General features: G+C 47.6%; 5 protein-coding genes across 9 annotated transcripts; 1 reads left to right on the top strand and 4 right to left on the bottom strand.

The window, feature by feature from the left end:
• The first annotated feature begins 1,432 nt into the window (after window positions 1-1,432).
• Window positions 1,433-4,212, top strand: hyx (cell division cycle 73 hyrax). Its single transcript, XM_033471528.2, has 5 exons — window positions 1,433-1,584; window positions 1,641-1,804; window positions 2,200-3,467; window positions 3,541-3,682; window positions 3,760-4,212. Exons 2-5 carry the CDS (start codon window positions 1,674-1,676, stop codon window positions 3,794-3,796), a joined length of 1,578 nt encoding a protein of 525 aa, XP_033327419.1. The 5' UTR covers window positions 1,433-1,584; window positions 1,641-1,673; the 3' UTR covers window positions 3,797-4,212.
• On the bottom strand, window positions 3,718-9,059 carry LOC117220998 (doublesex- and mab-3-related transcription factor A2). The gene is made up of 3 exons (XM_033471531.2): window positions 8,416-9,059; window positions 6,950-7,195; window positions 3,718-6,576 (listed from the first exon to the last, which is right to left on the bottom strand). The coding sequence occupies exons 1-3, from the start codon at window positions 8,620-8,622 to the stop codon at window positions 5,926-5,928; spliced, it is 1,104 nt and encodes a 367-aa protein (XP_033327422.1). The 5' UTR covers window positions 8,623-9,059; the 3' UTR covers window positions 3,718-5,925.
• Window positions 9,060-9,295: 236 nt separating this feature from the next.
• On the bottom strand, window positions 9,296-20,425 carry LOC117221034 (GTP-binding protein Di-Ras2). 2 transcript variants are annotated; one of them, XM_033471599.2, is made up of 4 exons: window positions 19,438-20,425; window positions 17,631-17,861; window positions 15,690-15,908; window positions 9,296-14,987 (listed from the first exon to the last, which is right to left on the bottom strand). In XM_033471599.2, the coding sequence occupies exons 2-4, from the start codon at window positions 17,766-17,768 to the stop codon at window positions 14,754-14,756; spliced, it is 591 nt and encodes a 196-aa protein (XP_033327490.1). In that variant the 5' UTR covers window positions 17,769-17,861; window positions 19,438-20,425; the 3' UTR covers window positions 9,296-14,753. The 2 variants fall into 2 exon arrangements, with proteins under 2 accessions (XP_033327490.1, XP_033327491.1); XM_033471600.2 differs by having other exon boundaries at window positions 19,503-20,425.
• A 116-nt stretch (window positions 20,426-20,541) lies between these two features.
• Window positions 20,542-21,550, bottom strand: LOC117221035 (ARL14 effector protein). Its single transcript, XM_033471601.2, has 3 exons — window positions 21,238-21,550; window positions 20,843-21,108; window positions 20,542-20,776 (listed from the first exon to the last, which is right to left on the bottom strand). Exons 1-3 carry the CDS (start codon window positions 21,319-21,321, stop codon window positions 20,692-20,694), a joined length of 435 nt encoding a protein of 144 aa, XP_033327492.1. The 5' UTR covers window positions 21,322-21,550; the 3' UTR covers window positions 20,542-20,691.
• A 138-nt stretch (window positions 21,551-21,688) lies between these two features.
• LOC117221032 (tumor protein p63-regulated gene 1-like protein) lies at window positions 21,689-24,595 on the bottom strand. 4 transcript variants are annotated; one of them, XM_033471595.2, is made up of 6 exons: window positions 24,260-24,595; window positions 23,864-24,083; window positions 23,620-23,796; window positions 22,896-23,003; window positions 22,411-22,544; window positions 21,689-22,346 (listed from the first exon to the last, which is right to left on the bottom strand). In XM_033471595.2, the coding sequence occupies exons 1-6, from the start codon at window positions 24,372-24,374 to the stop codon at window positions 22,159-22,161; spliced, it is 942 nt and encodes a 313-aa protein (XP_033327486.1). In that variant the 5' UTR covers window positions 24,375-24,595; the 3' UTR covers window positions 21,689-22,158. The 4 variants fall into 4 exon arrangements, with proteins under 4 accessions (XP_033327486.1, XP_033327487.1, XP_033327488.1 ...); XM_033471596.2 differs by having other exon boundaries at window positions 23,864-24,080; XM_033471597.2 differs by lacking the exon at window positions 22,896-23,003.
• Between the last annotated feature and the right edge of the window lie 44 nt (window positions 24,596-24,639).

Here is a 24,639-nt window from a genome sequence, read left to right as displayed (position 1 = left end):
ATCTTTGCTTTCAAGTAATTAGCGGCTAAAAATTGTCCAAATCAGCCAATGCTGGTGAACCTAAGCTAGATCAAAAGGGAGGCAGGGAATGGGGTAGCATTTCAAAGACAAAGACACCAAGATGGTTTGCACGTTGTCATTGGTCAACTTCATTTATTCATTACTAAGAAATGAAGAGGAAATCGTAATTTTTCTAGTTCATCTACTTCTTATATTGTCAAAAAATTATCTTTCGAATTTTATTCAGTTTTTGAAAAGAACTTAAATAGATAAAATCACGGTGGAAGAATTATTCTTACACCATGGATGAAATTTTATCTAGTAAATTTTATTTAAGAAGTTTCATTGGATCATACAGAGGCGAAAACCTGTCGAAACGTTTGATGTGACTTCAAGGTGTCGATTTATATCCGTACAGTGTTGCCGTTTCTGCCATTTAATTCCACAGAGTATGAGGAGTGAAACCCCAACTCATTTTTAAATTTCTACTATGTAATCTTAATTATTTTCAAACGTCAATTATACCATTATAAAGCGCAGTCTTCCAGCTTTAAATTGAGCTATTAAAAATTAAAATACGTCAACGATAACAGTTGCTTGTTATCATTAAATTTTTAGTATGTTATCGTAATTATTATCAAGCCATAATGACTCTATTACGTAGTTCAATTTTTGAGTTTTAATTTGAGCTATCGAAAGTTGAAAAATGTCAATGGGAAGGCATTAAAATTTAATTTTTAGTTAATCATTATTCCAATTGATAGTAGCGCCTCTTACGGAAAGTTCAGGAAGCTCCTTTCGACCTCCGTATAGCGCCAAAACACATAGTGGCAAAACGCTCAAACTTCTCGCCAATTGTGTTTTTAATTTACTCTTCTAGATGGTGCCAGATGAGGAAAGTCGACATTTGACTGTTGTCCCACCTGTGACAAAATCCTCAAACTTTCTTCCAAAGAGTTCCGATAAATCATACCAGGTGGCGACAGTTACATTAGTCGCCTGCGTCGGTCACGTTGCCCAACAGTTTGGGCGTTTTGCCACTACAGGTTTTGGCGCTGTACTGACCCTCTTGGAAGTTTCAAGATCTTCCCACAAGAGGCGCCACAATCACATGAAGAATCATTAATATAAAAAATAATATTTCCTATCTTTCCATTGATATTTTTCAAGGTCCAATAACTCAAATTAAAGCTGGAAGTTTGGACTTTAAGATAGGCTAATTAAAATTTTGTAAATCATTATAACAACATAATAAAAAATATAAAAATAAATAGTGACTCATAGGCACTCAAATGGAACAGTTTTGTAATAATTATAAAACTGTATACTTCCCTATGGAAAATTAGCAACGTTTGAGGTCTCAAATTAAAGCACAAAGAATGAACTTTAATATAGAAAGTTTTTCATTTTAGAATAATTTCGATAACACACAAAAAAGCCGGATAATTGATTGAGCCATAGATTAACGAAATTAAATGGCGGTGTTTTAAAGTAATTGATTAGGTTAATGTATTAGGCTTTCCCATGAGAACTGACCAACTTATGGAGGCTTGAATTGAAGCTGGGAGAATGCATCTACAATTAGTATGTATTATGTACTTTAAACGGATGCCCAATTTGATTATTCTTCCGTTTACCAGACTAGTCGTAAGGTGGAGTAAGAGTGTGCAGTCATGGCGGACCCATTGAGCTTGCTACGGCAATATAACGTGAACAAGAAGGAAATTATAGAACGTGAAAATCAGATTATTTTTGGGGAGTTTTCTTGGCCGAAAAATGTGAAGACCAATTACTTGACATACGGGTGAGTTACCTTAAAATTAACTAAGCCCTTGTCTAGACAGCTGCAACCTGACTTGGCTCTACCATTGGCCTGTCTTTTGCGTCGACGTCTCCCTACCACCGAAAATAATAAACAAAACGCAGGAAAGTTGTCACTGTTGCTAGCACACTATACACCATTATCGATGTTCAGAAAATATTCTTCAATGAAAACATTTTCGATTACATTTCTCTCACGATATTGTTGACTATTAATATGTTGGTCACTCAAATAAGAAGGAAACAACTCTCCAATGTGACATTCCTGCGTGGTTGTAATATTTATTTTTCAATCATGGGACATGTGACTCTGGTCAACTAAACTTAAATATTTAGATATTTAAGTATAAAGAAATTGCATAATTCATTTTCTTATAGATCTGGCAAGGAAGGAACTCCGAAGGAATATTATACCCTAGAGTGCTTGCTATTTTTACTGAAACATGTACAGCTTACACATCCTGTATATGTACGTCAGGCAGCTGCGGAGAATATCCCTGTGGTGCGCAGACCTGACAGAAAAGATTTACTGGCTTATCTTAATGGAGAAACGGCTACATCAGCCGCCATAGATAAATCTGCACCCTTGGAGATTCCTACTCAGGTGAAGAGAGCCGCTGAAGATGGACTTGAAAGTGGTTCTTCAAAGAAGCCTCGTTTCGAGGAGACTCATGTACAGAAAGTTAAGGAACAGCTTGCAGCTCGGTTGGATGCCCCCAAGGAAGCATCTGTAACAGTGGATAACATCAAGTCTCTCTCAGAGGCGATGTCAGTCGAGAAGATTGCAGCCATCAAAGCTAAACGTCTGGCCAAAAAACGCACAACCATAAAAGAGAACGATGACATTGGAATGGGGTCTGATTTGCGCGTAATCCTGATGGATGTCGATGACACGAAGGACATAGTCTCCAGGGAGAGGCAGTGGAGAACACGCGCGACCATTCTGCAGAGCAGCGGGAAAATATTCGCGAAAAATATATTCGCGATTCTTCAAAGCATCAAAGCTCGAGAAGAAGGCAGGCAGAAAGGTCCTGCAGCTCCTACGCCTATGGTCACCCCTAGGTCGACCCCGATGCGTCCTCTGCCTCAGCCAGCCGTGTACAATCGTTACGATCAGGAAAGGTTCATCAGGCAGAAAGAGGAAACCGAAGGGTTCAAAATCGACACAATGGGTACTTATCACGGCATGACCTTGAAGTCCGTGACAGAGGGCACAAACCCAGCAGTCAGGAAACCACCTGCGAATCCTTCCACCGCTCCCAGTTCTGGTTTGCTACCCACTTCCGCTGCTAAGCTAACTCCACAGCAAGCAGCACAGAACAAACGACCTAGCAGGACGCCCATTATCATCATTCCTAGCGCGAACACGTCGCTGATAACGATGTACAACTCGAAGGATATACTCCAAGACCTGAAGTACGTCAGCAACGAGGAAAAACGTGCGCAGGGTTCCAAGAGGGAAAACGAGGTCCTTCTGCAACGTCGCAAAGAGGGGGGACTCACCGTGCCATACAGGGTCGTCGATAACCCGCAGAAACTTACCAACGCCGACTGGGAAAGGGTGGTAGCCGTCTTCGTGATGGGTCCAGCTTGGCAATTCAAGGGTTGGCCCTTCGATGGCAATCCCGTCGAAATTTTCTCAAAAAGTATATTGACATAACCACTACAAGATTGAAAGTGTAGCATGTGTAGTGTAACACTTATTTCTTTTGGTTACAGTCTGCGCGTTTCATTTGAAGTACGACGAGATGAGGCTGGATGCTAACGTGGCTAGATGGGCTGTGACTGTAATCGAACTGAGCAGGACGAAAAGGCATTTGGACAGGGCTGCATTGATGGTGTTCTGGGAACACTTGGACAAGTGCGTATAAGCTGTGTGGATTACAATCTATCATCTATTATTAAGTACCCCCTAAATGTTTTAATAAATCGTTACAGACATATGATCAAGAACAAGCCGCACCTACGATTCTGAATCGACTTACGTCGCGAGCAACGACGAGGACTTCCAGGCGCAATACTTTCGTTTCGTAACAACCGATATGTGTACATACGAATGATCGGAATCTGTGTACATAATTTCTTTCGCAACGAGGACGAAGGAAAGACGAGACTACTTCCTGTGTAGTTGCATACCGACTGTATGCAAAGATTGATATCCGACGTAGTGACGCCACATTTACAATTGTTTCTTTCAACGCGGAACTGACGTGCCTATTGTTCAGCGGACTAGTTATATTGTTGAAACTATAACGTAGGAAAGAGACAGAGAGAGGGAGAGAGCTAGAATGATTTTTGGTATATTCATATTGCATTGCGTACCAAAAGTGTTGTTATTCGAAGATCTTTATGAAAGAACCAAAAATAAAGAAGAACAACTAATTCGTGTAATCCGATGGATTTCTCCGTTTTATACCTTTAGACTGAATAAAGAGACCAACATAAATACATCCCCGGGTTCGAGCAGCGAATTAGATTTCACGGCACGGCGTCAGGATCCTCGCGATTCGGGGCACGACAGATTGGCGGCGTTCCCAAGGGGGAGGCAAGGGAGACCGTGTTTTTCCTGGCCATGGAATACCGCTTCCGGGCATCGACAGTTGCCTGGCGATATCCTCTCGCTGTTTATACAGACAATTGAATCTTCCTAACTCGATTACTGCTGCCCTATTAGCTCAGCGACTGCAATAGCCGCGAAACTTTCCTCCTGCTTTTCCAAGGAAGGAGATATATCTCTCGCAAAGAAGAGGCTGTATCCTTGAGACCGGTGTTATTTATCGGTAAATAACGTATAAATAGACCGCGGATGTTTACACGTTTCCGCTGACCCTTTCGACGGTAGGGAAATCATTCAGAAATTAATAAGTTACTCTCCGCGAACTGCGGAATCGCTTTTCGAAATTCGAATGCACAAGCGTCGACGGGCAAATATAACCGAACTATTTCTGTAGCCTGTAAGTTCAAGAACAACCCAGTATCTGACGTACTGGGTGGTTGGCAAGAATCGAACGGCTGTCGACCCTTGATTTCTTTCAAAATTCATTTAAGAACTGTCGTAAGATCTTTTTACACGAAGTTCAGAGGCCGACAAGTTCCTAGGTTGAAGAATATTAACGGTTCAACTTAGTCAGACTTAGTCAAACGTAGGTAAACTTAGTCAAACTTATTCAAACGTAGTCAAACTTGCGTTGTCACGCCGTCCGCCCCAATTTCTTTCTGCCCCTAGAAACCGTTAATAAAATATTGATTACACACAGTGAAATATTTTGTACCCGCAGAAGGGGTCAACCAAGAAGCCGTTGACCATCGATCCCCAAATGTACATACGTCCGAGAGACCATTTTTTTCTCTAACGAAGCGAAGATCGATAATTCCCGTGGGCGGTCGCTGGAAGTTTGAGCCGCAATAAAAATGGTCGCCGCGAGTTTGACGGTCACCGGGATTTATTCTAACAGGTTTTATTTCACGCTCGACGATCAAAGGTCAATCGATAGAGAGTGGAAGGCCGCCAGTGGAGCAAGTGATGCGCGTCGGGCCCACGCTCCGCTTGTCCCGGCTCGGTCGCCCGCTGAACTTTGAAGATTAAGGTCTGCCGATCACGGAAATCCCCCCGCTGATATCAGAGCACCGATCAGCGGCGATGCTCGTTAGGCGCACGTGGATATTTCACACATGATAACGCCACTAACGGCTCGGCATTACGATCGATCCGCCGTGAACCGGGAAACTGCCGACTGATTTCTTGCCGCGAAACTTTGCCAGCGCCATCGGCTGTTTACGTTCGGATCTAATTTTACCGGCCGGTCGCTGCCGCGCTCCGACAGTTAAGTTCTTAACAGGTGTGCGCGGTCGTTCCAGACACAATTCAGGTGGTTTTTGTCTACAAACAAGAATCACAGTAGTTCCTTCGGACCGGTCGTCGCCGTCGTCGTGTTTAGAGTATAAAACTGGCCGCCGAAGCAACGTCGAATACGAAATAACAACGATGTTTCCACGAAGAACGAGAACGCGTAAACGAAATATTCAAGACCCGCGGATGACGCTAACGTAGCCCTATAGATATCCCGTCGGTTGTTATATGTATACTTTCGTCCGTGTCCCGCTTCATGGAAACTTGTAAGCGCACTGGGTGCAGTTGGGTTGCACGCAGGCGGGCATGCCGGGCATTATAGGCGGCAGATGCAGGAACCCAGGCCTGGACGGAAGGTGCTCGGTGACCTGGGCGTAAACGTGATCCCTGATCTGTTGCTGCAGGCCGGCGTTGAAGTAGCTGTTGTACTGAACGTTCAAAGCCACGCTGTCCTGGTCGTGCTGACCGGCTTTGACGGGCAACGAGGCGCAGGTGGCTGCGTCCGCCATGATGCTCTTCGGGAACTGGTCCGGAATGATGTTCAGCACGCAGTAACTGTCGCTGTATAGGCTCCTGGAGAGGTTCGAATAGATGGGCGCCAACATGGAGCCGGCCAGTGGATCGCCTGGACGGGACTCGTTGACGGTCTGACTCGGCGGCCGGAAAGCTGAAGCGTAGGCGGTTGAACCGATGCCAAGGCTGTCGCTGGCGAAGTACTCTATCGCCTTCAACAGGTCCTGGCCGCACCTCTGCAGCACCAGTTGCAGCACGGAGAGCTTCGTGTTGGGGAACAGCCGGGCCAAAGTGTCCACGGAGGTCTGCGACACACCGCCCTCTTTCGCTTCCTCTTGTTTGCCGCCGCTGAAGACCAGGCTCTTCAGCTTCGCCAGGTTCTCGCTGGCAGGCTGCAGATCGAAACAATGCAGACACGTTTGGAACAGGTCAAGAAAGTTGGTAGAAACCGTTACGCTGCAGTAGTTAACTCCGTTCCCCACTGGCACCAGGGTGGTGTCCTACAGTAAATTCTCCCAAATTGTTGACAATAGTTGCCGATCGTCAATAACTATAAAAACGAGGCTCGAATGATCGTATCTTCTCTTCTCAAATTGTCTGTTTTCGTACCCAAGCTGAGGGACAATTTGAGAGAATTTACCGTACAAGGGAAATGTCGGCGGCGAAAATATTTCGACTGCAGGTGCAAACGTCACAGTTGAAACAAGGATGGTACTTTTATGAATTTGAACAAAGTTATGGGTGACCGAAGGTCGTGGTACCCACCGGAGGTGGTTCCTGATCCTGGACCCTAGGGGAGTCCTCCTTCTTCGGATCGTCGGTCGTCTGTTGAGCCTCCTTGGGAGAAGACACTTGGCTTTGTTTCTCGGTGTCCGTCGACGACTTAGGCTCGGTGACCGCCATGCCGAAGATCTTGCCCGGCGGCAGCCGGTTCAGCTTCTGACCGGTCGCCACCTTGGCCATTTTCAGGGCAATGGCGTCCTCGGCGGCCTGTTGCCTCTTCAGTGCCACCTTGTCCCGCAAACAACGAGGATACAATTCGAGCGGAATACGAACGGATCGGTCACCGCGGTTTCGGTTCTGATTTAGAAACGTGTATCCCGCTGAATGTACACGTGCTTGCCCAGCGGGGAACGTCAATAGAGATACATATGGGACCATTTGGCACGTTATTCCCGGCCGGACCACCCACGGAATCGTTTCACTTTGTCGGGGGGGAATCATCGATCGTGACCCTGTCCGGCCACTTTTAGACTTTACGACCGAATAATGGACGAAGATCGACTGGGCTTTGACCGTCAAGAGGGGAGGTCGGTCTAAAGAAGCTGAAGTCTCGACAGGGTTACTTGGGATTCAATTTTCGTTCCCTAGGACCTTGTCAAGAGGACTGTCCTCGAAAGAGGATTCAACGGGTTCTTGTCTCTGGGGGTTTTGAGTACAGTAAATTCTCCCTAATTGATGCTCAGCTTGTACACAAAAATGGATAATTTCGGGAGTGGAGACACGATATTTGTAGTCACCGATTGTCAATAACTAGAAAAAACGAGCCACAAGACTGGGAATAATCGTTCCTCCTCTACCCAAATTGTCCATTTTAGTTTCCAAGCTGAGGGCCAATTAGGGAGACTTTAATGCATTCTTTTAGGACCCAGTTGAGAGGGCTTTTAACGACGATTCAGTGGCTTCTTCTACTTAGGGATGTTAAATACTCTTCTAGGAGCTAACTACAAAGACTATTCGAAAATATTTTGACTGGACCAAGTGCATCCAAGGGGTTCCCCGATCGTAGGGAATCGCCGCGTTTTCATCGACCGTGACGGAAGCGGTGTGGGCAGGGTATCGGGTGTCATAATGCCCGCGCAAACAGAAATGAAACGCAACACCGCGCGTTAATGGATTTAATTCCCCCGTCCCCGCCGCGTCGGTACACGGAAGAAAACAAGATCGAGTGGCACAAGTACGTCGAATGAAACCGGATCATCCCCCCCTCCGGTGTCTCCGTCGGGGGGAACGATGGCAAAATCATCGACGCGATTCACCGGTTAATGAATTCAACGCGAGGATGATTAAATATCGGAGGGGACCCTCTCGAATGACCTTTCCTCTTGCCGCTTGATTCGCGTTAATTCACCGAAATGTTACTGAACCTGAACGATCGACCGGAGCGAAATGCGAGAATACCCTCGGGACTGGACGGGAGAAATGAACCGGAAGAGAAGAAAGGAGCTTACCTGAGCCGCCATCACCCTCTGCCTCTCCGCGATCAGGGAACACTTGGGGCACAGACAGTCCCGGTACCGGCATTCCCTCTTGTGGCCCCTGAGCCACGAGATCAACCCGTGGTTCCGACACCTGGCGCACTTTGGCCTCCTCTGCTTCGTCTGACCGTCCTCTTCGTCCTCGTTCTCCGGCTTGCTTCTGCTCTTGCCCCGCAACATCCTCCTCCGCGCACTGGGTACCAGCGTTTAGGCTACCTCCGGAATCATCGCCGCGATTCCCTGAAGGGACTTCGACGATTTTTGGTAGACTCGGATAGGTCTCAGTAAGGTCTTAGCGATCACCGGCCGCGTATAACGAGATCAGAGCTCGCGAAATTTATTCAGTAGATAGATAAAGATCGGATTTACAATGTCTAACGGTTAGAGTCGCGATCCCCTAAGCTGCGGACAAGGGGGATTATCGTTTTCGCGATCCTTGGCGGCCGACTGAGCGGCAGCCTGTCTTCCCTCGGCGAAAGAAATCTCCGCGGTCTCCATCCGGCAGTGATTCGGACATTCTTCGCGACGATTGGCTCCGTGGTACGGGCTACGTGCCTCCAGCATCCCCCCGGACCGGCAACAAGACAAACATCCACCGGACCACCCTTTCCCGTCGATTGGTTCGCCGATGTTTGCCTTCGGTTCCCGCCACTCCTCCTGGAGGACGCCGCTAGGCCTCCTCCGTCGAGGGATTCTGGTCTCGACACTTCCCGCACGAGCCGATCGATATTGTTGCGAACGGAATTTTAAATCGCGGCGCGTTACACGGATCGCCCGAATTTCGGCGAGAACGATCATCGTGTCGCAGGAGGGAGGTGGAAGGGTGCACGATTAAAGAGCCAGGCGCCAGTGGTCAAGAATCAAGATTGTATAATTTCGCAGTTTTATCTTTCACGAGTACAGATTCGTAGCCGGTTAACGATTTGTTCTGAGTGGATAATAATGAACGAGCCGTCGTAACAATAAATCGGTCGTCATTCGGTTCTCGTGTTCTCCGCTCTATCCGCCGTCGTTTATAATTCGAACAACGCGCGCGTCCGCTTCCGGCGCCGTTTCCCGGCCGCGCGCGTCATTCAGCGCGCGGCCGGGAAAACGCGGGGCCGGAGAACGCGCGCCAACCAGCAGCCATGATATGTGATTCACTTCGTTTCACTACGTGGACGAGCGCGATCAAAAACGGGGGAGGAAGAGACCCGAGAGCGCGCGCCCCTTCGTTTGATCGAGCCCCGAGTCGAGCTTTCCTTTTTACACGTTCGAGAGAGACACCTGAGAGTCAATGGATGGTGCGGCGTGCGCGCGGATAGCATGATATAGTTATTGATATGGTACTTTTCGTTGATAAGTTCGAGATACGTTACAAATTTCCTACGACGCTACTGTTAATATTCGGCGGACCCGATTCACCGAAGGGCTTCTTCTCTCCTCCTCGCGTTCTCTCTTTCCTCGGTTCCCCCGACCCCCGCGTCTGGGCACGCTCGCATTTCAAAGTCCCTATAGTCCTTAAAAGATCCCTTTACACATCGATTTTCCGCAGGAAGCGCGAGGTGCGACAACAAAGCATGCTTCTCTCTCTCTCTCCTCCTCCTTTTTTTCTTTTTCTTGTTCTTCTTCTTCTTCTCTCTCTCTCTCTTTCTCGTGATCGTTCGTTTCGCGAAACCCTTTTGTTTCTCCCTCTCGAGAGAACGAACGTTGCTCGGAGGAACGGTGGTGCGTTGATACGGTGGTGGTGGTGGTGGTTGTGGTGGTGTTTCCGAAAATCGATCGATCACTTAACAACAAGCTTAAGCCTAAGTAAACTCCATAAATATAACGGACAACGGAATTTTTGGCACGGACGACCTTCGTGTATTTTCGACCGGAAACCTGCTTGCTCGAGGACGAGATCATCGATCGCTGGGCTTCCCCCATTTTTCCTAGAACAGACAAGTCTAATTTTCTTCCCTAGACGATATACGGAGGGCCTATACACGCTACTGCCAGATAAGTAGTATAATTTTCGAGGAGAAAATCTTGGGCGACTAACGGCGGGATCCGATCCTGGATCGATCCAGCACCGACCGCCGCCCGATTCTGCACCGCTTTTCTTGGATCATCATCCCTCGGCTATTCGAGACGCTAGAGTCACGCGACGATTAATACATGAATGTTCTTTTAGAGCGGCTACGCTACAGAAACGAAGTTCCGTGTACACAAGGAATTTCTCGATTTTTCCCGGACGAAAAACCGATCCTACGATTCTCGACTATTTTAGCGTATTTTTATTTCCTGGATTTTTTTTTAGTGGTTTCCGGGCTTCGTCCTCGAGCACCAGTCGCCCCGATCGATCGTCGAAATATCAAAGTGTGGACACCGGACGGTGTTCATTCGCCGCGGGACAAATGATTAGGGCTGCGTGGGGGCGGGGGCGTAATGTCGATCGAGATCCATCGTGGTGGTCGTGCGTGCCGTGGCTATCCACAACGCGATTAAAAAATTGTGCTCTCGATGTAAACACGCTTGCCGGTCGCCGATCCATCGCGCACGCGCGGTCGATCGCGCGGCGGAACAAATAAATATCTTCGATATCGGCGGCGTTCGCGCGCGAACGAATCGACCGCTCGAGGACCGCGACACCCGGGACCGCGGGCTAAACAAAGCTGACTCTCTCTCTCTCATTCTCAGCGCAGAGAGGACGCTCGAAAATCGTATCTAAAAACACGCAATCGACAGAAAGTCCGAGTTTCGGGATGCTGGTCGAGCTCCGGGCCCACTTTACCGACCGAGCGCGCCTCCTTCTCGACCGTGGGCGTGTTAACGAGCGGGTGACTAGCAGTGGGGAGAAGCGGAGGACCAATGAGACGGGCCCGCGGAGCCGCGTCCGCCTTTCCAGGTGCGCTACGCCGGTCCCGTACAACGCGTTGCAGAGAGGCATGCCGTGTTCCGCTGGGTTTTCGGGCGGCGTAAAAAAGAAATGTATCGTTTGTGCGTGGAGAATGGGTTTCCGTTTCTCTGTTCACGTTGGCCTCCGGACTTTCTGTCAGTGGCGTGCGTACCAAAGTCGGGATAGAATCGTCGAAAATACGAGAACGGGGGCGGGGCTTGGGAGAGTGGGCGGTGTCGCATCGAGGGTCGCGCGATTGGTCGAGGATCGAGTCTGCAAACAAATGATCGCGGAGGCCCGCAGAAAAACACGCGAAAGGAACGGAAGTCGACCTACCGTCGCGCGGAAGAAGAAGCTCGCGTTTCACATGTGTTGGTCACACACTGATTGGCCCCGAAAAAATCAGAGGATACAGTTCTTCTTTTTTTTCTTTTTTTCGTTCTTTTGGTAAATTTTCTCACTCGCCCGTGTACTGGTAAATATCTCTCGCATTCGCACGCTCACTCACTCACACCCTGTGCGCGTGTCACTGCGCCGCGTCGGCGGAACGGATCTGCCGGTTTTTCCTTTTCGGCTGGGAATCGTGGCGCGGCTGGAGAATTAAATTTGTTTATCGTGCGGTCCAGCCGTGCCGCGATTCCGTACGAGGACATCGTCGAGATCTCGACGCCGCCGTATCTGTTCCGTCGACGCCGAACGCGTGTGTATGTGTGTGTGTGTGTCCGTGTAAAGTAAGTAACATCGCATCTCTCTCTCTCGCTTCGTCTCTTTCTCTCAGCCGGCCTTTCTTTTTACGCTTGTCGAGGGTCGATTTCATAAGGTCGGATCTCCGGCGTCCCTTTGACTAGACTCTTCGTTTAACCTTGCGTCTAAATATACGTTTAACAGTGAGCACCGTATATGTACATACAATCGTACACAGGCAAGCGGGCGTACACGTGTGCCGTGTGTGTATGTGGGTGTGTGTGTTTTCGCATGCATCAGGTTGTCGGGGGGAATTGACTCGTCCGGGGGGAGGAGCTCTCCCGCCGATTTCGGCACGAAAAAACCAAACAAGCGGTCCGAACAAACGCTGAACGTACAAAAACCTTATGTACAATCTCTCGCTAGTGATTAAATCATTCATTGTACTATCTAATACAATTCCGTGTGAAGTAGGTTCTCGACTGGTCGCACGAGTGCGGTACACCCTCGTTGTACGCTTCGTATTGGCCGGCGCATCGAACGAGGGGCTACCGTACTGGTCCAGCGGAGTGGCCGGGGACCTGGACGATGAAACCGGCCCTCGAATCGGCGGCGGCGCACGCACGCACGCACGTAATCTATTCGCTATAGTGAACGATCTGCCTTCGTGTAATCAACAACGTTGCGCGGAACGGCACCTGTGTGCCCCGTGTGTTCTCTGTCCGAACCGGCGCTGCGCAGCGCGTCCGATGGTTCGTCAACAACGGTTAACAATCGTAGTAACAGTGGCGTATTACACGGTGATGCGCGTGGTCTCTAATCGAATCGTTTAATATCGACGGTACGAGTTTGTGTGTTCGATCGGCGAACGCATCCGACATTTCAAAATTCGTTCCTTAAACGCTATACGGTCGCGGTTCGTGACGGTGCAAGCAGCACGGTGTGTCCTTTAAAATGCCCGCCGGAGCGCAGGGGTTCTCAGCTCGCCGGAGCCGGCTAAGGACTGGGTGCCGCGGTTAAAATTAGCTCTCGGGGCTCCGATCGATCGTCTAAAATACCGTGGGGGAGGGGGAAAGATTCGCAATTAAAACACAGCTGAGAACCGCTGCGCAGAGGTCGCTGCCAGCGTCGCAGCCTCTGGCCAATCGCGGCTCGACCTTCGGGTACCAAGAAACCTGTCTCGCGACGTGGTTCCTTCCGGTGGCGGGAAAAGCTTCAAGCTGACGGCCGACCGTAAAAATGGCACATGCGGGTGCACTTGTGCGTCATGCGAATCCAAACAGAATTTCATTCTTCTACACACAAAATTAAAGGATCAAAATATCGTTGATCTTCGAACGACCGTAACTCCGCGAAGAAAAATCGTACAGCGATCAACCTGGGCCCATTATAACTGTCGAAGTCTCCGCATTCACAGCCCCTAATCGATCTTCTCACGAGACCTTCCTATACTACAAAACGGAGTGAAAAACCTAAGCTTGTTTTTCCCAAATTTATCCTACAAGTTCGAACGACTCTGTGGAGCCTGACAAATTTTTCCGTGGGTTTCGTTTACGGTGGATTTATAGAGCGAAGTTTTCTCTATAAAACGACTCCGGGTACGCTATCGTACGATTTTTGTTCGCGAAGTTACAGCAGTTTAAAGTGGCCCGCAAGTACCGCTGGTACGGCTCAGGCGCGGGCAACTGTCCCAAGGGAGGCGGGGCTTCGCTGTGCGGCCCGGAGTAGGCGTGGCTTCGTTGCTCCCGATTCCGATAGAGCCGGAACAGCGCCCGAGCGTGATCTATACGGTCTCGAGCGCGTCCGGGTCGGCGCAATCTCAGCGGATACGGTCGTTAACGTTCTGGATCCCGTGCGTGGAATCGTTTGTACTTTGTTCGGGGCCGATCACGACGCGCTCGAGACGCAAAGCGGGAAATTTCCCGCGCCGCTGGGAAAAACGTGGAGAGCTTTGCGAGAGAGGGGGAGAGAGTTCCTCTAATTAGCATCTCCACGTGAACACTAAAACACGCTTGCGGTCTACGTGTGCACAACACAGTGGAGGAGTATAAGAGAGGTGGGGGACGAAAAAAAAACGAAACCGGAGGGAAAAAAGGAGAAAGCACTAAAAAATCTGGGTCAACGCGAGTGCCTAATGAACTCGTGTACATAGCGAATTAATCGTGTGCGTGTATACCGTCCGTGTTGCGTATGTGTGTACGCCTCCTCTCGGGCTGTGTATGTATACGTGTGCGCCAGTGTAACCCACGATTAATAAACTCTAATTAGCGTCGTTACAAAAACCTTACAACTATTCAACAAAAACCAATCTCGTAACAACTTTTTATCTAATTTTTCTTCGTTTCTCGTTTGCACGCGCGCGCGTCTCTCCGTGTGTGTATTATTTGTGTGCGTATGTGTGTACGTGTATGTGTGCATAGATCTGTGTAGATGTGACGGTGTATGTGTTGTGTCCGTGTCATCGATTCTTCTGCTCTCCCGCGTCGAGCTTCCGTCGCGCAGAGAAAATTCGGGAGATCCGCCGGGAAAAGAAAGAGAAATCGCCGCGGGCTATATATACCGGGTGGTCCCAACAAATATATTTCGGTTGATTCTCGGATTGTTTGACGAACTAATGTGCCTCGTAGAAAAAATGCATCGAATCCAGGGCCGTGAAAAGATCGGAGAAATGAAGTCGATGAAACGGGAGAAGGAACATTCGATATTTGTGCGACGCGACGGAGCAGAAGGGTTGAAAGAGGGGTTGGAGGATGATCCTCGAGCTCGATTACATCACGGTGCATTTCTCCTTGAGGCTGATCGCGTTGTTGCTCTGCACCGGCTGCAACGAGACCGCCCGGTTCTTCTCGAGCATCAGCAGGTCCCGGAACAGGGCGTTCACGTTGTGGTTCGTCTTCGCGGAGGTCTCGAGGAACCCGCAGCCCCAATTTGCAGCTTCCGCCGCACCCTCGCTCATCGACACCTCGCGCACCGTCGGGCTCTCGTCGCATTTGTTCCCCACCTGACGACAGAACCGGGAAAAGGAAGTCAATGTTCGGTGCGTCGTCGATATTCGAACTGCTGCAGCTCCGTGAAAAAAAATCATAGGGCAATCTACGCTGGCTCGTTTCAAAGGGCAAAGCCTCCCCTTTCGCAGCCACTGATCGAAGCGATTAAAAAAAAATTGTTATACCACGGAACGGGGTAAAATACTACAGTTGGTCGTTGTTCGACGAATATTGCGAATTCAACAAATTCTATAAAGCACAAATAATTTCTTCTGCGATCTATTCTTGAATAACTTTATAGAGGGTAGTTTCCTCCTCGAAACGCTCTAAGATAGACGGTCGTGCGATTTTTTGTTACGTGTTTACAATATTTCGAAGATCTCAAAGGTCTCGATCAAATTTTGGAAATCTTAAAAAAAATTCCGGGCTCTGAGAAATTTTTTTCTGAAATTTATTATTAAGTGACTTTAAAGAGGAAAGCTTCCTCTTTGAAACGACGTAGGGTAGACCATCCTACGATTTTTCTTTACGAAGTTACAGCAATACAAATGGACCCGTAACCCTATTATATCCGCGATGTTGCAATATCGGGTTTGTCGAAAGGCATTGATAAGGGAAGAGGTCGGTTTGGAGGACGAAGGCGATGTGTCACGGTCAAGGAAAGCCCGTAGAGATAGCAGCGACGGGTATTGGCGAAAAAATATCGGTGGTCTTACCAGCATTATAGGTATCTGCGACACATCCTGTCCCTTGAGCTCTCTGATGATGGACCAGATGGGCCGTAGCTCTTCGAGGCTTTGCCGCGAGCAGACCGAGTACACCAGGATGAACGCGTCACCCTTGCTTATGGAGAGCCGTTGCATCGCTGGGAACTGGTGCGACCCGGTCGTGTCCGTAATTTGAAGCGTGCAAATGTTCTTGTTGCAGCTGATCACCTGAAACCAGCCCGCATAGAACGGTGACCTGGTCGGTACCTTTTCCTGTCCCTCAAACTCCGTTAAACAGTGTCAGACACTCGAATAGACCTATTAGCAACGTGGTCAGCATCGTTCTACTGCTCTCGTAATTTTTCCTGACGCACGAAATAAGACGTACAAACGGAAACTGTTTTTCATCATTGGATGCACTCGAACGAATAGACACGACGCTCTCTCTCTCTCTCTCTCTCTCTCTCTCTCTCTCTCTCTCTCTCTCTCTCTGATTAAGCAAACAGAAGCAGTCTTCATCTTTTTAGGTATAGTCGAAGACAGAAATACAGTAATTTCTCCCTAATTCGCGCTCAGATTGCGCACAAAAATGGACAATTTGGGAAGAGGGGATACGATTATTCGAGCTTTGCATCTCGTTTTTGTAGTTGTTGACAATCATAATATATACATAATATACATAATACACATAATAAAAAATAACTATAAAAACGTGTCTCCTTTTCCTAAATTATCCATTTTTGTGCTCATTTCAAGCGCGAATTAGGTACAAATTACTGTACTCTTCGTCTCTCTCGGATACGATCAGTGAAACAAACAGAAACACACCGTAACTTTCCGAGACACCCTCGGCCAAACAAAAAGGCGACGGAAGGCGTAAGATTTTCTTATCTGTAGAGCAGTCGATCTCGTGTTCGTCGATTCGGTGGCAACGTTGTAAAACGCGTATCGACATTCTTCCCCGTCAACGAACTCGAATCTCCGCTCGGGTCTCGGCTTAATCGATGCAAGCCTGCGGGGGAGGGGCAATTTGCAAGCGAAATGTATTTAAATGACTCCGATATCGACTGTTCGAGCCCTCCTTATCGAGGACCGGCACACACAATCTCGACCGCAAACAGAGGGATTAGAAGAAACTGAAAATATCGTTCGCCAAGATCCGGCCGGCCTTCGTTACGCTCGCGATAATGGACGGATCGGCGATTAACAGGGGGAGGAAACGGGCGGGAAATACGCCGATCATTTTGCATCATGCGTGAATCATCGATGAAATGTCAGAACGGTTTGCGTCACGCTATGCCTCGCTTATCTGATCCACGGAATCTATTACCGGTGTTGTATACATATCGTGTGCTACTTGCGCCGCCTGTCCGATCCAATTCCCCGCTACTTGTTCCGTTAATTATCGGCCCGACACGATCCACCCCTCCCCCCCAAAAAGGCCTCGTAGAATCGTCGTTCGAACGTCGAACGTTATAGATCATATTCGGCGAGAACTCGAGGCACCGAAATCGGTGCCCACGCAAATTCGTTGATAACTTCTCAAAGAAGTATCCGACCGAGCTCAAATTTTCCGTGCAACTGGTCCACACTGTCCCACCAATACGGTAAACAAAATGAAAATAATCTGTCAAACGGTTGCATCGCAAAAAAATCGGAAAGCGTGAAATTAGCATACGCCTCCACAAATTTATTAATAACTTTTGAAAAAAGAATCCTATCGTGCTGACATTTGGCAAACAATTGGTCCATATTGTGGTAATAACACGGTAAAAAAAAATAAAAATTATCTAGTAACGAATTACGCTGTAAAAAATTCCGAAAGCGCCTTCTCATATTTTATATAATTCGACATACATCTAGAATGGTCCACGAGGAGGTTCCGTGGCAAGACAGTAGTTTGTCGAAGGACGACAGCAGCTCTTTTTATTAAATTGAGATGGGGCTCACCTGTCTGTAAGTGTCCTCGATGGTGGGTATGTAGGACTCGCGGAAGGTTCCTCTCACGAAACGGAGGACGAGGGAGCTCTTGCCGACGCCGCCCGCGCCGAAAACCACCACGCGGTAATCGTTGCTCTGCTCCGGCATCCTGACATCTGCCGTCGTCACCACGGTCCTAAACGCACCCCCGTCGCTCGGGCCACCTTCTGCGAGGTCCTCCGGACCACTGCGGGGCTACCCCTGCGACATATACATAATCCCACACTGACCACGCGTGCAAATAACGCGCTCGACTCGTGGGCGGCCACGAGGCGAAAGGTTGCCGCTAAGAGGTGTCAATTTACTTCTCATTACATATCCCGGCTGTTCGCGTATATCTATGGAGAAGAAAATCCTCGAATCCCCAAAATAATATACCTTTTTCATCCCTCGACCAAGTATGCGATTTTTCACCCCCGTGACATATTTATCTGACCACGTGTATATCTACTTGCAAAGCAAGCCGTAAATATTGGCTAGGTCGAAGTAGACCCGAGCACCGGCAACGACGGCTTCGCGAAATAAAACTGTGAATGCGGCTTGTTTACGATTCTAGAGTAACACGCTGGTTTGAGAAACGCGATTTTCAATTGTTTACATATCGTTGAAATAAATTGCTTTGTTTTTGGTTTTACATACCCGGTTTGAGTGTTTTTTTTTTCGAGTGATCCAAAAATCTCGTTACAGAATTCGGTATTAATTTTGTGGAGCGGCCTGTACGCCGCTATTCAACAAGTGATGTTAGAAAGAGTGCCCCTTGTTATAGTCGAACAACGGATCGCCCACGCTCGCGGGAAAGAGACAGAGAGAGAGAGAGAAAGCGAGACAGTGCCGATGCAAAGGCGAAAATAATCGGAAACCTGACTGAAAAAGCGAGGGCCGGAATAGTGGGGGCGGCGCGAGGGACGGGCAAAGCGTGCAAACAAACGAAACGAGGAAGCAATACAGATTCGAGTAACTGCTATTATCGAGTACTCGACAGAGGATGCGGATCAGCGTGTACTCCGGGCTTTTCTCAATGGAACGTATCGACGCGGAGGCCGGCAACCACGTGGCAATTGTAACGCCAACCGAAATCATCGAATCGAGACACAGTGCCGAATTCGACAAGCCGCGCCGGCAACAACGCCGAAGAAAAATAAAATCGTCTGTTATCGCGAACAATTGACGAATAATAATTACATTGAAACTGTTCGACTGTCCAACCGACACGGTTTCAGAATTCTCAGTTTACGTTCGCCGACGAGTTCTTCGTCGAAAAATTCCTACAGCGGAAGTCGATTTCTAAAAGTATTTCTGCTTTCACGAATAATATTTCCAATTTCAATACAAACGTTCGAATCACTTTGCAATTTAAACGCGTCCGGCGCAGTTTTCGAGAAAAACTACCATCGAATCGTTTCGTTCGGTGCAGGGGTCTGAGTTGACCCGGCGGCCGGACCCCGAGGGCAAGGTTTCACGTGGTGACCAGGTCGCGGTTAACGACACGGCTCATTGAAAAGTAAAAAAGGGAGGGGTGGGGGCAGTATAGTCGGCAGATAGGGAAAGAGAGAGCGCGAAAGAGACACAGCCAGGGTAACAGTGGAGCGAGAAGAGACGGAGCGAGGAAGAGAGGGAGAAAGAGAGAGAGAGAGAGAGACAGCACTGACAAGAAATTCGGAACCACGACCACGGTTAAAGGTAGACGCGTCACGAGTCTCGTGAAGCGATAAGATCACGATAGCGTTGACCCGCGATGATGCGGAGGCTCTGCGAACGATAAAGCGTGTCTCCGAACCTGTTCTCTGTGTCCTTGTTTTTCCTGCGTCCGACGAAACCTCCTTGGAACAAAAGGTACTATACCCGGAAAGTCACCAGCAGCTGGTCCACGACGTACTCCAACAGCGATGGAAAAATATTAGCAAAAGTCCCGAAGCGATCGTCGACCGTAGCCCTCCTATCTCAAAGAAACAATAGGCTGCACTGGTCCCAGGACGATTCTTAACAATCACCAGCTGCGGAAGTATGCGTGTGTGTACGTGTCTGTTGGAAAGTGTCCTCTCGAGGTGCTCACGAGGTCGAAGACACAGGGTCTATTTTCAGGTTGGCATAGTGCCCGATCCTCCTCGAGATCCTCCTCCTTGATCACCAGGTGTACTTATGAACCTGGCAGGTCTTCGAGAGGTTCACAACCCCGTTTGCCGATGCAATTGGATCTCGTGGCGCAAGAGTCACTGGCCAGGGTTCACAAGGTAGCAGGACGACGGCGAGCCGGGCGGTCAGGACAACGACAACACCTGGTCGCCTCTCGATGGAAACGTGGACGACACGCTGACAGGCAAGCAGGCAGGCAGAGACCGGCGGGTCGTTAAACGTATCGGCGCGCACTATGGTTAATTAACGGATCGATCGACGGAGGTTGCGCTCGATTTTCAGCGACCACAGGATCAGCATACTCGGTGCTGCCTACCGCTCGCTGGCCGTGCACTCGGTTGCGTGAACTTTGACGATGATTTCGAAGGGAAACGAGGCGCACGCCCTCCGCACCGGGGCTCACCCCACTCGATCCGAGGGTGGCGAGTGTCCGTGTGCTCTCCCCACAGCCCGGCGTGTGGGTGTGTACCTGTATGCGCGATAGATGGGTGCGCACTACGGCAAAAGTGCCGGGGAAAATCAATAGGCGGTTAGGTGTGTGCCGGTGCACACGGACTCCTCTAAGGTTTTCGTTGTTTCTTCTCTGCCCGCGACGATTCCTCCTGTCCCCTCCAGCAACCTCTTCCAATTACTCGTCCTTCGGCCTACCCGTCTACATTCTACCGATTAGCAAGTTCAATGGCCCCCTCGAGCGGTCCTCGAGGTGCTTCAGAGAGTTCCGGGGACCGGCGAGGAAACAATGCGAATAAACGCTTGTATAACTTTATTACTTTTTACACATTGAAACGACATTCCGTCGTGTCTAATCTAATAGAGATCTTAACTTAGAGATATAGTTTTTTGTTGAAGGAACAGAGCCCTCGAACCACACAGCTAGTCTGAAAATTGCTTGGACCTCTCAGGTCTCTTTTAATAGAGGATTCTTTATCACTAGGTCACTGCCTTCATTCTCAATGGAATCATAGGTCCACTTGCGGTTGATCCTGGCAAGTTTATTAGCAATGAGCAACATAGATCGGTTAACCACAGGACAGTCGTGTGATACAGACCTGCAGTCATGACCACACTTGGTGGAGGAGCACTTGCTGCAGGGGAAGTGACAACCTGCACAATTCAGGTTCATACAGTCACACAGGTCATCTCCTGTCTGTATATAGATCCCATTATCATCGTACAATGCATGTCTCTTGTGACCCTGGTATAGTCTTCTGTGGAGCTTACGCTTCTCCCTTTCGCTGTGCTCTGGGTCAAAGTTCCTGAGAAACTTCTTGGTCACACTGTCCACTGCCCTCTGTCTGGACCCTCTGGTGACTCTCTGCAATAAGTGTGCAACAGAAGATTACACTGTTTTTTGTTTGGCTAAACTAAGAGATGTCTCCCAATTTCATGTAATTACCAGTAGTATTAGAGCAAGCATGAAAGATGGAATTTAAAGGGAACTTACCCGTTCGGCTCTCGGGGTTGCATCTACATTTTTAGCGAAGGTGTGGTCACCGGAAGCGGAATTTCCACTGTCCATCACAGCCATTTACTCGGCAAGAGGATCCTTCGTGCAACCCTAATTAAGTACCACGGTTCCAGTCGCGAAACATAATCTCCAACTGAGCAGTCACCGGCCGAATGTTGGTTTGGTTGCATTCACTTTAATTTGAACAACGTCGAACTTCTCTCACCTGATCTCAATAAACATTAAATCAGAAACGCGTCGAGTTAACCTCTGTGTTTAGCCCGCGAAATGCTACGAAACGAGTTTGGATTGGATCCACCACCACCACGGATCCTTTATAGCACTGGTACCTCCATCTGTGGGTAGAAGCAGCAACTAAAGTTTGGACTTAAATCGAAACAGACTAAACTCCTTTGGACTTACAGACGGAAGTGAATAACTGTGATACTTCGTTAGAACTTTCTGCTTTATTATTATATAAGCAAGATTAAAATCACAATTTTTATAGTGTAGAACTATAAAATTCAGTTTGATACGTAGAAGATACAGTAATTATTCTAAAACGATGTGTAAACTTATCGTAAAGTTTTCTATCAGCCAGGTACAGTAAAAATACATATACATCTAGATTCCGCATGTATACGTAGAGAAGATTTACAATATCATCGTAAACGGAGAACATACATGGTTCCTGCTTCTTCTTTTTTCTTGTTTAATAATTCAGAAGTCTCGTAACAATGTAGAATAGACTGATAAATTAAATTACGTTTACATACCACGATACCACCGAGGAGATTTGATATTCCCTCGTACGAACAATACTGTGGACTGTCGAAATAGATATACTTTGAGAATCGAAATAGAAATCTTTAGGAAAACTTGAAGAGACGAATGTGGAATTCCTGGTGAACGTAACCATTAAAAGCTAACTTTGCCCCGGATCTTGAAGAAGCCTAATCCGTTTCTATTGTGGACCAGAGCACCTAGACCAAAGTAATTTTCTATGACGATGGAGCCAGTTTTCACTCTGGATTCTACTGGCAATAATGTTAGTATCGTCGAGTGCAAACCCTCGACGTCGAACTTCGCCTTCTCTGCTTCGGATCCTGCGAAAAACCGATGAACACAATTTGTACGAAGTAGATCGGATCAGTGCACGAAATACCATACCTTTGTACCAAAACAATGGATGACTAGAATACGTGAGCCACGGTATGTTTTTCGCGAACGGGTTCCATTTTTTGGTCAATGGCAACGGATCGCCCTTGTTCCACAACAGTCTTACTCCATACATTGACCTTTTCCTAAACAGGTAATTGTAAAACGATGTAAACGAGGATGCGATTCATTGGACGTGATCCACTACTCACACCGAACCACATTAAAATGTGCGCTACATTATTTGCTGATGCATTAGTCCGAATTAAGCGTAAACGTAAATGTGTGTTTCTCTAAGGAACTATACGTAGCTAAAACACCAATTGCTGCAATGGAGAGGCGGGTCTAGTGCAAAATAGGAATGTGTGTGTGTGTGTGTGTGTGTGTGTGTGCTCTATAAAGGAGATCATTAACACTACCAAACTGAAAAGTAAATAGTGCAAAGAATAAGCTGTTGATTAAAAGAAGTTGGGCTCTCGACTTCCTGTAACAAATACCTAGACTCGAATTGTGCAAGACCGGCGCAAGAGGTAAGTGTCGACCACTCTTGACGGACTGCGCAATGAAATATCGAAGACACACCCTCTGCCAATCCACTTAATCGTCTAGAAATCGTCAAATTATTCGTAAATGTATTAGACAGTATCACTTGAATATCTGCCTTATTTGTTATTACATAAAAATCTTCACCAGCCTGAAGTACACTGTTTCAATAGACCCGCGTAACCGCGAAAAGAATTTTCGTTCAAGGTCGTCCTTCCGTGAAATCTCAAGGTCATCGGAATTTTCTTTTTAGCGACATTCTAAATATTTTTTCGCTATCTATATAGAGCATGAAGACACGAATTCAACGACCTTGATAACCATATCATTCTGATCAATTTATCTTGAGTTAAAGATAGGGTAGTTCAAGCTTACGAATACGAGTACCTCGAGATCAATTGATCGGAATCGTATGGTTATTGTGCTCGTCGAATCCGTTTTTTATGTTATGCAAGAATATCGTCGAAAAAAATACGAGGTTCCATTTTGAAAGATATCGATGGCCTTGAAACTTCGGAACAGAATGATCGCATGAAAAAAATTCTTTCGATGATTACGCGCGCCTATTAGAATAGCGTGACTGTAGACGGAAATTGATACGATGATATTCAGGACACTATGACACTTTGCAGAATTGTAAAGCTGTGTTTTTTCTAAGAGAAATCGTGTGATACTTACGGGGCTAAGGATGCAGGTGGATAGATTAGTTCACCAGAGACTAGGGTGTCAATCTGTGACAGTGGTATTCGATTGTACTCTAGTATTTTTAACGAAATGAAATCATATTTTATTGAATAAATTGCTTTCTTAGTGAGTAGTACTAGCCTCTCCTTCTCAATGTCCCACAAACTTATTCTGCAAGCAATTGTTCCTAAACAATTGTCCCAATACCCCAAGAAAATGCATAGCAGAAGCTTCTTACTCAGTCAGTAGCCAACTACCAGCTAGATCCTTTTCCTCCTCGTTGATCAAGCTGTCCTGGCAATCTTTCAGAGCCTTCTCCACCACCTCGTTTCTATCAGAAAAGAACGAGTGGATGTCTATGTGTTTGAAGGGGATGTTGGAGACATCCTTAGTTATTGGAATCTGATTGAAGGTGTTTCCCTGGTTTTCCAAGTTCCTCCTTGCAGTGTTAATATCTTCTGGCGATAAAAGAAAACGCTTTTCATAATTACGAACTCAGAAATGACCGGAACAAATTTTATGAAGCTGATATCCACGCGAATCTCCGCAGTGCATTAATGATAGATATATGTACACGTATATATATAACGCTGCATTTACGTTAATCGAATATGCGAATTAAGTGGACGCTTACCATTAATTTCAGAAGTTGACTGATTTTGCTCGTTTCCCTCAGGATGCTTCGAAATCTCCAGGGTGGTCGTTTCAAAATTTCCCGCTGGCCCTTCGTCGAAATATGTTTCGTCCATCGCTGGAGGTTATTGTTTTCCCTGGTACACCTTGACAGGCTAATTACTCTACGCGTGACGTTGCTGTCACTGCCGCGATGCGTCACACCTGATATGTTTTGTTACCCGACAAACCTTGTCGCAACAATAAAAAGCGGTTCCGCGACGGGCTCCGATCAGCGGCTTGACATTTCAGGTGATCATGCAAGGCGCCATGATCCTCGCACCAAAACTTGCCCGCGATAACGTGTTATCGACTGATAATGCGAGGCTTCCGCGGCTCTAG

The sequence above is a fragment of the Megalopta genalis genome, chromosome 5 (assembly GCF_051020955.1).
Source record: "Megalopta genalis isolate 19385.01 chromosome 5, iyMegGena1_principal, whole genome shotgun sequence".
Lineage (NCBI taxonomy): Eukaryota > Metazoa > Arthropoda > Insecta > Hymenoptera > Halictidae > Megalopta > Megalopta genalis.
The sequence above is the reverse complement of the archived record's forward strand: the minus strand, read 5'-3'. Positions and strand labels throughout refer to the sequence as shown.

Excerpts from the sequence above, each read along its gene's own strand:
- hyx (XM_033471528.2), top strand. The coding sequence starts at position 1,674 with ATGGCGGACCCATTGAGCTTGCTACGGCAATATAACGTGAACAAGAAG. Across the intron at positions 3,468-3,540 it reads CGTCGAAATTTTCTCAAAAA|TCTGCGCGTTTCATTTGAAG; the intron begins GTATATTGACAT and ends TTTTGGTTACAG. Across the intron at positions 3,683-3,759 it reads TTCTGGGAACACTTGGACAA|ACATATGATCAAGAACAAGC; the intron begins GTGCGTATAAGC and ends AAATCGTTACAG.
- LOC117220998 (XM_033471531.2), bottom strand. The coding sequence starts at position 8,622 with ATGTTGCGGGGCAAGAGCAGAAGCAAGCCGGAGAACGAGGACGAAGAG. Across the intron at positions 7,196-8,415 it reads AGAGGGTGATGGCGGCTCAG|GTGGCACTGAAGAGGCAACA; the intron begins GTAAGCTCCTTT and ends TTGCGGGACAAG. Across the intron at positions 6,577-6,949 it reads AGGATCAGGAACCACCTCCG|CCTGCCAGCGAGAACCTGGC; the intron begins GTGGGTACCACG and ends TTCGATCTGCAG.
- LOC117221034 (XM_033471599.2), bottom strand. The coding sequence starts at position 17,768 with ATGCCGGAGCAGAGCAACGATTACCGCGTGGTGGTTTTCGGCGCGGGC. Across the intron at positions 15,909-17,630 it reads TCGAGGACACTTACAGACAG|GTGATCAGCTGCAACAAGAA; the intron begins GTGAGCCCCATC and ends GGCTGGTTTCAG. Across the intron at positions 14,988-15,689 it reads CGCAGATACCTATAATGCTG|GTGGGGAACAAATGCGACGA; the intron begins GTAAGACCACCG and ends TTCTGTCGTCAG.
- LOC117221035 (XM_033471601.2), bottom strand. The coding sequence starts at position 21,321 with ATGGCTGTGATGGACAGTGGAAATTCCGCTTCCGGTGACCACACCTTC. Across the intron at positions 21,109-21,237 it reads CAACCCCGAGAGCCGAACGG|AGAGTCACCAGAGGGTCCAG; the intron begins GTAAGTTCCCTT and ends CACTTATTGCAG. Across the intron at positions 20,777-20,842 it reads AAGTGTGGTCATGACTGCAG|GATCAACCGCAAGTGGACCT; the intron begins GTCTGTATCACA and ends TAAACTTGCCAG.
- LOC117221032 (XM_033471595.2), bottom strand. The coding sequence starts at position 24,374 with ATGGACGAAACATATTTCGACGAAGGGCCAGCGGGAAATTTTGAAACG. Across the intron at positions 23,004-23,619 it reads CCACCTGCATCCTTAGCCCC|ACGATTAAGTGGATTGGCAG; the intron begins GTAAGTATCACA and ends GACGATTTCTAG. Across the intron at positions 22,545-22,895 it reads CTTGCACAATTCGAGTCTAG|GAAAAGGTCAATGTATGGAG; the intron begins GTATTTGTTACA and ends TTACCTGTTTAG.